This window comes from Populus alba, chromosome 16 (assembly GCF_005239225.2).
Source record: "Populus alba chromosome 16, ASM523922v2, whole genome shotgun sequence".
NCBI lineage: Eukaryota > Viridiplantae > Streptophyta > Magnoliopsida > Malpighiales > Salicaceae > Populus > Populus alba.
Window position 1 is genome coordinate 6,095,567 of NC_133299.1, and position 12,097 is coordinate 6,107,663.

General features: G+C 35.2%; 1 protein-coding gene and 1 long non-coding RNA gene across 2 annotated transcripts; one reads left to right on the plus strand and one right to left on the minus strand.

Moving 5' to 3' along the window:
- The first annotated feature begins 1,246 nt into the window (after nucleotides 1–1,246).
- Nucleotides 1,247–7,863, plus strand: LOC118049790 (calcium-dependent protein kinase 20). Its single transcript, XM_035059904.2, has 7 exons — nucleotides 1,247–2,596; nucleotides 4,601–4,744; nucleotides 4,849–5,001; nucleotides 5,411–5,526; nucleotides 6,368–6,535; nucleotides 7,200–7,424; nucleotides 7,526–7,863. The coding sequence occupies exons 1-7, from the start codon at nucleotides 1,684–1,686 to the stop codon at nucleotides 7,604–7,606; spliced, it is 1,800 nt and encodes a 599-aa protein (XP_034915795.1). The 5' UTR covers nucleotides 1,247–1,683; the 3' UTR covers nucleotides 7,607–7,863.
- A 1,036-nt stretch (nucleotides 7,864–8,899) lies between these two features.
- LOC118049783 (uncharacterized) lies at nucleotides 8,900–10,482 on the minus strand. The gene is made up of 2 exons (XR_004687757.2): nucleotides 9,355–10,482; nucleotides 8,900–9,245 (listed from the first exon to the last, which is right to left on the minus strand). It is a non-coding gene; the product is annotated as an uncharacterized lncRNA (long non-coding RNA).
- Nucleotides 10,483–12,097: the final 1,615 nt, after the last annotated feature.

Consider the following 12,097-nt stretch of genomic DNA (forward strand, 5'->3'; position numbering starts at 1 on the left):
GTACCTCAATTATTCAATAACTTAATTTTGAACAGCAAAATTGAAAAAAAAAATCTAAATCAACCCGGGTTAAATTGTTGTGCTCGTAACCTAAGATATGAGATCAGGATAACTCCATATAAAGAAAAGGGAATAAAAACACAAAGACCAATTCCTAACATTTCTTAAAGCTTCAAATCCGATTTTTAAAACTCTAATTATTTTAAATTAATAAAATTTTATTTTATTTTGTCTAACCAAGAATTAACCAAGCAACAAAATAATGTCCTGACGCCTCAAAATCCCATACACACGCATGGCAAATAAATCACTAAGACCATTTGCAAATCAGGGCAATTTTAAAGGGACCAAATAAGAAAACAAATAAATTAAAAGACTAGAATGTAAAAAATCATAGGAAAAAATTATGCATTGTTCAAATGAACAATGCATCCCCTTTACAGTCTACGATGAAGACTGAGGGGATTTTTTTTTTTAAGTATATAATTATAATTGAAGTTATTAATAATGCTTACTTACGAGGTGCATAATCTACTTCTTCGGATTTTTTTTCCAGTTTGTTTTTACCAAAAACACCATAAATTTAATTAAAGAGGTGCTTTAAGAGTATAATGGAAGTTGTTTTTCAGATTATTTTTTACTTGAAAATGCATTAAAATAATATATAGTTTTTTTAAAAAATCTATTTTTAACATTAACATATTAAAACAATTTAAAAACATTAAAAAAATTAATTTAAAACAAAAAATAATAATTCAAATTTTGACAAAAAAAAACTTTCAACCTTTAATTCCAAACGAGGTTTAATTTTTATCACCATCACTCGCTTCTCTATTTAATTGCTCGTATTAATAGCTTAGGTAGGTAAAACGGGAAAATAATTGTCATCAGCTGGGGTGTTTTCTTAGTTTTGCTGGTTTATATTCTATACATTAATGTGCTTGAAGTTTATAGAATATTTTATGAAGATATTCAAATCAATAAACTATATATATTTTTTATTAAATTGTCATAGGTAAATAATTTTTATAATTTGGGAGATGACAGGGTTCCCCACGCACGTGTGCAAGCAGACTCCCTCCCGCATGCCGCGCGCCCTTTCTAGTTTTTACCACTCTCCGACGGTCCACGAGTCCCCGTGCATGCATGAAAAAACATGGGTTATTATATGCTTTAATCACGTAATTATGGATTTCTTCTTTTTCTTTTTTTTCTTTATTAATCTCCCTCGATTTCTCTTAAAACAACCATCCGTCTCTATTTTTGAACAATCAAATGCAATGCTTTGCATCTCTCTCTTTGCTTTCCTTTTTCTCAAGATAAGTACCTTTTTGCTTCATTCATTACTCTCTCTATTTTTTAAATTATTTATCTGATTCTTTATTCTAGTTTTGTGCATGGATTTTGCTTTTGTTGTTGCAATTTGTTGATTTTTTTTTTTGGGATTGTTATTGGTGAATCTGTAGCCATATTTTGATTATTGTTTCCAAATTAATGTCGTTTGGAGCCAAATTGCAAAATTACGATTTGATTGAAGGCCTGTGATCTGATCACCAAGAAATATCAAATTGTTTCTTTTTACTGTTAATGGGATAAAAAAAGATTCAATCTTTATACTGCGTTTAATTCATAGAAGAGAGGTGGTAATAAGGACCTGAAGATTAATAGGACTAGTTGTTTTTGATGGGGAATACATGTGTAGGACCAAATCTAGGCAATAAGGGATTCTTAAATAGTGTTACTGCTGCGATATGGCGTTCCCGGCCACCAGAGGACAGGTTGCCTCCTCCTAAAGGAGAGGATGGTAGCAATAACAATGGTGACTCAAATGCGGGTCTGATTGGTGGATCAAAAAAATCTGAGGGTTCTAGAAAAGGATCAACTGATCATCCATCAATGCCGGTCCAGAACACCCCACCTGAACCAGTTAAAATGTTCAATGAGGCGCCGCCGCCACCTAAAGTCATTGAGCATGAAAAATCCATTAAGCCGGAAATGAGAGATGTGGGGATTGGTAAGCCTGGGGAGGAGCAGAAGGAGAAGAAACCTACTCATGTTAAGAGGGCTTCGAGTATAGCGCTTCAAATGGAATCCGTGTTGGGGAGGAAAACTGGGAATTTAAAAGATATTTATAGTTTAGGGAGGAAGCTTGGACAAGGGCAATTTGGGACTACGTTTCTTTGTGTTGAGAAGGCTACTGGAAAAGAGTTTGCTTGCAAAACCATTGCAAAGAGGAAGTTGACGACACCGGAGGATGTGGAGGATGTCAGGAGGGAGATTCAGATAATGCATCATTTGGAGGGTCATCCTAATGTGATAAGAATTGTAGATGCTTATGAGGATGCTGTTGCAGTCCATGTTGTTATGGAACTTTGTTCAGGCGGGGAGCTTTTCGACAGAATTGTTCAGAGGGGACATTATACAGAAAAAAAGGCGGCTGAGCTTGCGAGATTAATTGTTGGTGTTGTCGAAGCATGCCATTCTTTGGGAGTAATGCACCGGGATTTGAAGCCTGAGAATTTTCTGTTTGTCGGTCAGGAAGAGGATTCGCCGCTTAAAACAATAGACTTTGGCCTCTCAGTGTTTTTCAGGCCAGGTACACGTCTGAGCATCACTTTTTTGTTGCAATGGTTAGATCTAGGACCCCTTTACTTGAAGCATTCTAGAGCTAGAGCTATACGAGCCTTCTCGTTTACTCTATTGCTTTAGAGTTCTTGAAAATAGTTTCCCCTACTATGCTTTTGCTCAGTTCTATTATCAGGTGTTTGTTGAATGAATTATGTTTTGGTATGACTTCCTGCTTTACGGGAACTAATAATGCACTTTTAGATATATACCTTGCTTGTAGATTGATTTTGGAAATGGAGCGTGAGTTACAATGCCTCACTTCATCTTGTGTTTTTCAGATAACTGAGAGCGGCCATGGAAATTCCACTAATAATTAACATGACCTCCTTCTGACAAGTATAGCACCAACAATTTACTGACTAAATGGATAAGAATATTAGCTCAATTACACGTAGCTTCTCTTAATTATGAAGATTTTCATATGCTATTTGCTTGTACTATGAGAATAGAACAACGTGCCCCCTTTCTGTGCCCCCCCTAGGGGTTGGGGGGGGGGGTTGGCTGTAGGAGATGTTTGCATGTTTCGAAAAACGATGCTTATCAACTGTGGAAATAATTATCAAAGAAGAGGTATGGTCACTGCAGTGGTCACAGATATCGTTAATGGCTAGGCGAAACGTATGATTGGTTTCGTAAAGTCTTCTTCCAAATTTAAGGAAGTTATAGTTTGTTGTTAGATCTGAATTTATCCCCAAATAATTGCTTTGAATATTTTTTTCTTGCTATCGAGACAAGGATAGACGTTTTGCTTTAATAATTTGAGGCAGTCATGATCAAAACCCTTTCTCTTCATATTTAATATCATCATCAACTATGTGGTATGGGCCATGGAGACGTGGTAATGCTCTTCTCAGGCCTGATATTCCACCTCTGGAACTATAAATCCTTAATCGAGTCTTTTGCAACGATCTCTATCTGACTGCCTGTCATATGCAGAGAACAGTGTAGGTTCATTTTTGCTTGAGGTTAGATCAGGTAATTGATTCTTCCCTGAGAAAATTCTCTAAGGCCGTAACCCTCCTGAAGATTTTGTTTTACTCCATCATCTTCACCATCTAGCATCCTGCTACTGAGACATTCTTGCTTATCAAAAGCAGAGAATGTGTTTCTATGTTCAAAGCATACCTTTTCCCTTTGATTTTGTTTGGGAAAGGAGACATCACACAAAACCAGACAACAACCAAGAACCACTTAACGATGCATGATTGCAGAAAAATCATATCCATGTGAAATTAGTGCACGAGTAAGTTGAGTGAAAGAGATTCTTAGATCTACATAGAGCTATGATCAGGCCTGACTGGACACTATGAAACAAATCACATCATTCAAATATTATTTAGAGTGCGAGCAGTAAATGCAAGCAAGCTGTGCGACACACACATAGGGCCATCGAAGGTTCAGGATCCTGCTTTTGATTTTGACTCTGAACAACAAAATATGTGTATATTTGCTTTTATTTTGGTAGCCTGCCGAGTGAGTTTCGATGGCAACATCTGAAAGTCTGGAAATGGTTTTCCATTTTAAAGTTGTAGGTCTGGAGCTGATAACTGTGGGCTATACAAGTGCTAGAGGCCAAATGTTAAATTTCTTAAGTTCCCAATACTTAACTGGCTTCTCATTAGAAGCTATTGTAAGTTGTTGCTTAAGATCTATTGATTGCAACGCACACTATGGTTGCAAAATATACTGTTTCCTTGTAATATCTTAAAAACACACATTAGACTGTGATTTTCTTCGTTGACCATGCTAGACGTTTGCATAATTTAGTACATGAACATTTCAACACCCACGCCTATAGATTACTTTAGCATGCCTCCTATGGCTGTCGCTTTTGAATGGATTTATTTGCCTGCAGTCTGCACATGGTCTCTTCATTGCTCATGCTTATTCAAAATTTAGTCAGCATTAAATTGTTTCCTCCTCACTAAGCTTTCCCATTTCTGAGAATTGGCTAATTATTTCATCATCTCAGGTGAAACTTTCACTGACGTAGTTGGCAGCCCCTACTATGTAGCTCCAGACGTGTTGCGGAAGCTATATGGTCCAAAATGTGATGTTTGGAGTGCTGGAGTGATCATCTATATTTTGTTAAGCGGGGTACCTCCATTTTGGGATGGTGAGATTCATGATCTAGGAATTTGTTTATATTTAAGTTTTATCTAATGATTCTAGACATTCTTTGGCTGAATCTAATTTATGTTCTGTCATGTTTGGGTTCAGAATCCGAGCAAGGAATATTTGAGCAGGTTTTAAAAGGGGAGCTAGACTTTGAATCAGAACCTTGGCCTAATATATCTGAAAGTGCAAAAGATCTTGTTCGAAAAATGCTAGTAAGGGACCCTAAAAAACGGCTGACAGCCCATGAAGTTCTCTGTGAGTATGCTTACCACTATGATCTAATCTTTTGTTATATCTTTGGCAGATAAACCAGTGCATTGCTTATTATTTGGTTAGTTGTGTCTCTTTTTTAAGTTGTGTATGTTTAATGATAATTCTAAATTTCTTTTATCATGATTCATTATAGCTTCTAGAAAGTTGAGCATATAACAGAACTGAATGGAGGAAAAAACTCATACATTGAGTTGAGTTTTTGCTTAAATGGAGGAATGTTACAAAATCATAAATTAAGTTCCTGTTTGATGCGAAGATAAACCATAGTACTAAGCTAGATAGATAATGGTTTAGGAGTCAGACTAAAAGTAAACAACTTGTCTTGATATTACTGGTTTCTTCTGTCGCCAAGGAATAGCAATCATTACACGATGCATTTGTTCTTGTGCAGGCCACCCTTGGGTGAAGATGGAAGGTGTAGCACTTGATAGACCTCTTGATCCAGCTGTCCTAAGTCGGTTGAAAAAATTCTCAGCTATGAATAAGCTCAAGAAAATTGCCATTCGGGTGAGTTTTTCTAATCCCTGAAATCTTGAAAATTTGTGCACGCATGGTAACTGTGGAAAACTTAGGTTATACTTCGATGCTGTATCATAATAATTGAAACACCGAATTCAATGAAGCGGATCTGTTCCATCATTGGTTGCTGGACTTATTTTGAGTGGAGCTGCAATACTAAAACACAAATACTAGAAACATCATTTTGTATTTGATTTGATGATTAAAAGGTATTATGGCAGTTCAATATCGCCTGCAGCTTTGTTTCTTGCACCTGTTAATGAAAAGATGTTGCTTGTCTTTTCAGACAAGAAGTACATATATCATAACCTGAAAATTGCGGTTTTAAACCTTATGACTATTCCATGTTTATGCTCATTTTTCTTCGTGATGCAATCATCTTTATGATATTTATTACTATTTTTTCATTAAAATTTTTAATCTAATGTGCTTTGCATTTATAAATACAAATATGACATTACAAGTTGAAAATGTAAACAAATATCATCATAAAGTCATCATACAATTAAGGTCTCATTACAATTATAAATCTCTAATCACAGGTACTTAAGCATTTCTTATTAGCTGAAGAATTTGCAACAATGCATTTTTCATTTGAGTACATTGTTTCAAATAGTAAGGAAAACTATTTTTCAAAGATGTCGTCAAAATGTTAAATGTGTGATCATGTTCTACAGAATCCCTTTCTCCTAGTATTTACTCTTAAAAGAGACTTCTTGGTTGAATTGCTTCAAGTTTCATTTAATTTTTAATACAACAATGCAGGCTTGGAGCTTTAATTGGTATGGCTTGTTCTTTTATTTACTAGATAACTTCCTTTTCATCTCAGGTCATTGCTGAAAGCCTCTCTGAAGAGGAAATTGCAGGTCTGAAAGAAATGTTCAAGATGATAGACACAGACAGTAGTGGACATATAACTCTTGAGGAACTGAAGACTGGTTTGGAAAAAGTGGGTGCTAATATCAAGGATTCTGAACTTGCTGGCCTAATGCAAGCTGTAAGCAGATTCGTTTGAAAGTTTTCTTTCTTTTTAGAGAACTCTTTATCTTGAAATTTTCTGCTGCAAACCATTAAGAGATTTCAGACAACAGAATGAAATTTATTTCCAGGTCATCTATGGTTAAACATGATGAAATTTAGTCGGAGTCTCTTTGAGCCAAGCTGAATCTTAGAAAATTAGTGTGACCAAGATTGAAGTCTTGTGCTTCTATTTTTCTCGTTGATTACCTATTAAACAACTCTTAGACAAGCTGTTGTTCGACTTAGCTAAAAAGGTAGAAAAACATGGAGAAAGAAGCAGGAAAAACCCCAGATATTGTAGAATGAAGCAGGGCTTTTGTAGGTTATGCTTAAAGAGCCCAGGCCCCTGGGAGTCTTGGGACGAGATACAAACACACGTTCGCACTCGTGCACAGATCATAAGAAACTTGCTATCATATCTAAATGTAAATGCAGCGCATGTCTGTATGTAGAAATTGATAGGTTTTTGGTTAAAATTATGGTCTCTGAGATTTTATCATGGACGTTGAATTAACTTATGAATCACCACTCAAGCATCTGGGATCCCCCAGGTGATTGTCTTGAATGTTACCGCATCAGTGTTTCCTCTGATCCATTCAGCTTGATTCTGATTTAGCTTCCTGCCTGATAAAAATTCTCAGGCTGATGTTGACAACAGTGGTACCATAGACTATGGCGAGTTCATAGCAGCTATGCTCCATCTAAACAAGATTGTGAAGGAGGATCATCTCTATTCAGCCTTCTCATACTTTGACAAAGATGGCAGCGGGTACATTACTCAAGATGAGCTCCAACAGGCCTGTGAGCAGTTTGGTTTAGGAGATGTCCAGTTAGAAGAAATTATACGCGAGGTTGACCAGGATAATGTAAGTATCTTCTTCCCAGTAATCATTTTCATTCGCCTTCAGGTAGAAATTAGTTTATCTCATCAGCATTGTTTAATTTTTCACTTTCATGTTCTTCTCAGGATGGGCGCATCGATTATAGTGAATTTGTGGCAATGATGCAAGACACTGGTTTTAGCCAGACAAGATCACAAATGACTTAGGTGTAAGATTCCGACAAGCCTTTAAGCAGTAGGAGTTAATTTGTATTTTCTAGGTGTCATAAGTTAACAGAATGTGTAGTGCATACTGTTGTAAAGAGGAAACAGGCTTCAGGGAGGTTACAAGAGTTGAGTATCCTTCCAGGATGTATTTACCACCTTTTAGGTTTCTGTTAAATGTATTCAGTTGGATTAGATTGCAATTTCCAAGTTTGAAAACTTTGTTCATGATTTACCCCCGTTTTCTTCTGTTGAATCATTTTTTTTTACTAAAGAATGCTGGATGATGTCCTTGTAGACCAAGTCAATATGAAGTCTGGCGAGTTATTACATTCCAATATATTTAGATTTGATTGTGCACCAAGCTTAATTGGATACAAGTCTAGTGAATTATTAGACGCGTCACCCCTAGGCTTGGCTGCACATCAAGGTTTGTGGCCCTCTTGACCTATTAATTTTAGACTTGGTTGCATACAATGTCCTTGTAAATATTTGTAATTTTAATTAAGTGAAATATAGCCCTCTTAATTTTTTTTGTCTTGTTTAGTTGCTCAACTGGATTGCCATATCTATTTACCATGAGCTTGGAAATGTGCCAAGCGTGCAAAGGGCTAAAGGTTTTGAGATCTTTATAAGGTGTGTGAAGAGCCTTAAAAGGCCTCGCTTGTTTATCTTTATGATTTTTTAAAATAAAATGTTAATATCAGGGATGTATTTTTTTTTATATATTTATAAGTATATAAAAAATCTTTCAATGACTTACTATTTTTTTCATCTCATTAAATATTGTGTAAGGAATATTTATTTTTTTTTATTAATGCTATTAGAAGAAAATGACTCCAACTTCTCAACCCTCAACTCTGGCAAAATAATAAATTTAGAGGTGAATTATTAAAAAAAATTCATAATTTCTATTTTTTAGAGACTAATAATTTCAAATCCCAAAACATTTATCATACTAAAACAAGAATAAATACTCTTATTTTTTAAATTTATTGAAATTTAAAAAAATATTTTACAAGTGTTAAACAATTTACCATTAATTATCCATCTTATAAGCCATAAAGAAAGAAATATAGGCATGAATATATTATCATTCATTGTTCTAACACCGAAAAAACCTCGTTTCTAAATATACCGGTTTCGGAACATGACTAATGTGCAAAATACACATCTTAAGCATACATGTATAACTCAATTATACAAATTTATCTTCTTGGATCTATATAACATTTTTTTTCAATGACGTTATTTGTTCATCCTTCATTCACCAAAGAATAAAACAAAAAGATGCTATTAATTTGTTCATCAATATGTTCATTGCCAATTTGCTGAAAACACAGATCTGTTCATGTTTTTGTCGCTTTGTTTAGAGAAATACAGTAATCCAGCAGCACCTCGCCCAGCACCTGCCAGCAGCAACCGTGTTCGACACGAGCACGAGTTCAACGACTTGTGCATCGTACCTTGTCCGGCATCTTTAGTGTACCTTGTCGATCCACCAGGAACAGCACCGTGTCACCGTATATGTATCAGTCCTCTGGGACGAGCAAACCGAAGCCGTGCAGTGTCTGACAGGAGTAAAGCTACTAATTTTCTTGTGTTGTGTCCATGTCAAAAAAGCTGGGTGCACCGCAATTTCCTGGAAGCATCCATGTAGAAATGGTTCCAGTTACATGTGCATTTTCTGATGTACTGCTTTATTATAGCATGCTCACAGTACAGAAAGAAAGCAAACCATTAATTCATACATTTAATTTGTTGCCATGCACGGCTGAAGGGTCTCTCTCCAGTTGTTTGACTGTGCAAGGCATTCTATCAAATGAAGCAGTCGTTTTCCTTTTAGTGAAATCGCCGGTGGCGTCGAGCCCTCATGTGAAACATGCAAGGACCAAAAGGGACTAAAAGGAAAGAAAAATCTTAACTGGGGTGCCATCTTAAGAACTATAACGAAAAAAAATTATGAAAAAATTGCATATTTAAGGACTAAAATCAATTTTTTCTTGAAAAAAAAACCTTGAAGACGAAATTTAGACACACAGCGCTGTAAATTTGATGAACACAGTAACAAACAGTTGGCGATCGTCGACGAGTTAAGAAATTTTATGCATCTTCGTAAACTTAGACGATCACCTATAATGCATCTAGCTAATTTCCATGCTTAGAGTTAGAGAAACATGCTCCAAGGAACTCAATAAATTAAACATCGACTTCTTTGAATATACTGGAAATTAACGAGTGGTCATCACTAAGCACAGGGATCTACGAACTAACAAGCTTGCTGTAGGTCCGTCGCTGGGAAATACGAAAGGATCAGTTTTCCAATCGGATGGACCATTTTTTCTCCTTTTTGCCTTCGTTTTTCACGAAAAGGCACAAAACCACATGATACTTGACCTACCATTCATCATCTTTCCCGGCAGATCTACAGCTTTTTCATCAACTTTTCAAAACCCCCCCACCAAACTTTTTTTTAACAGAGATGATCAAGAGGGTGAGCAAGAAAGAGAGAAAGAGAGAAAGAAAGAAACAAAAGGTGTCGTGGTTAGTCCCCATAACTGGCACTCACCATCTCAAGTCAATTTCACCTTCCAATTCATATGGACCATTTTGTGTATAGTTTTCTTCATGGAAATACATACTTGGCAGCAGGAAACAGGCTGGTGGTGGGCGAGGTGGTGCTCCGCCCTTTTTCTTGATAGATCCATCGCAACTTAATGATCGCCCTTGCAGACCATAGATGCAAGCTTTCTTTTGGTTTCTTATTATGACAAGTCAATACTTTTCCTTTTCTTTTAAACATAGACAAAAAAATATAAATAATCGTATTATGACAATTCAATATACTTAGCTTTATCCCCCAACCCATAGAATTGATTTGGTGGAAAAAAAATGGGTTGTCAATTTTTAAATTCAAATATTTGAAATAGCATCTAATTTTTTCTTTTATTAAATTATAAAGAGTACTTTAAACGTTGTGGTATAAACATTATGTAAATATGCAATGTTTTCCTTTTTATATTTTAATATGGACTTACTTTTTAAATTTTTTTTATTTTAATCCTTAAACTTTTATTTTACATCTCAATAGAATTTTTTTTAAAAAATAAGGCCTATCATGCGGACCTGCCCTTGCACTTGACCTTTTCTATTTTTTTTGTTAAATTTTACTTTTTTTATATATATAAAAACAATATATCTCGTGCGGGTCTGGTATTGCAAATACATGCATGTTCAATTTTTTATTAAAAAAACATATTTGACTTGCAAACAAAACGAGAGTCAAATAGCTAGTTCATCTTTAATGCACTATGTAAATATAAAAGGCAAGTTCTTAAGAATATGCAAATTGATCTTAAAATAAATTTTTATTAGCAATTGAATGTGCATATCTTCTATTTATTATTAAAATATTATTTATTATCCAATAAAAAAAACACATGCTCGAGAGAATTTGGAGCGCACGCATATATATATATATATATATAAATGGTATTTACAATAAATTAATATAAAATCATTATTCACCTCCCAAATCATCAATTATTAACATATGGGATAGGCAGATATAGTAATACTAAAAAGTCATATTGATTGTGTAACAAGTCTTTGATGTGTAACAAGTCTTTGAATTTCATCCTCTTTGTTTGGTAAGGAAAAGGGTGCACAATTTACCGCATAGACTAAGTTTTACCCGATCCCTGCTCCCTAGCATAACCTGAACCACCCCAAATTAATTAATGGCATTAATGCCACTGTGTGATAAAATTAAATTAAAAGTGCCACGTCAAAATTAACCCACCAAGAGAATGTGATTATATCAACCTTTTGATCTTTTCATAAATGGCTAATGACAGCCTATGACTCAACAAAAAGATCACGTTAACTAATTAATCAATGTCAGAAACGTGGAAGCATCCAAGACGCAAACACAGTAACATCACACCACGTGTCGAGGCAATGGGTTAGGTTAATCACAGCCACTTACTACTGCTGAGGTGTCAGCGATCCTGATTCTTCAGTACACACGTGGCAAGGGAATGACGGCTAGTTAAGCTTTGTTGTTAACTGCCAAAAATGCTCTCTGATTGTCTTTCTGTGCCCCTCACCGGGTCACGTCCCTGTCACGTGGCTTGCCCTCTGCTGGCTGGCACCGCCCCTCTTTCTGATTTCTAGTGACATATTAAAGAATACAAACGTATGTTTTTCTTCCTTTTTTTCTTGAATTTATGACGCGGGACTAAAGAGTAAATTGGAAAGGAATGATAGAAGAAAAAAAAGAAGCTAAGGAGCATAAGAATAGAGGAAACAATTGGGAGAGAGAAAAACAAAATTTTGTGACTTTTCTTAATTCATTAAAATTGCCTAATTAATATGTTAGTATAACATACCTGGTAGTGAATTGGTTGGTTACACGTGATATTATTATATTCATGTAAAATATATATTTGTTATTAATAAAAACTTAATTTATTCTTAATATTCATATAATAT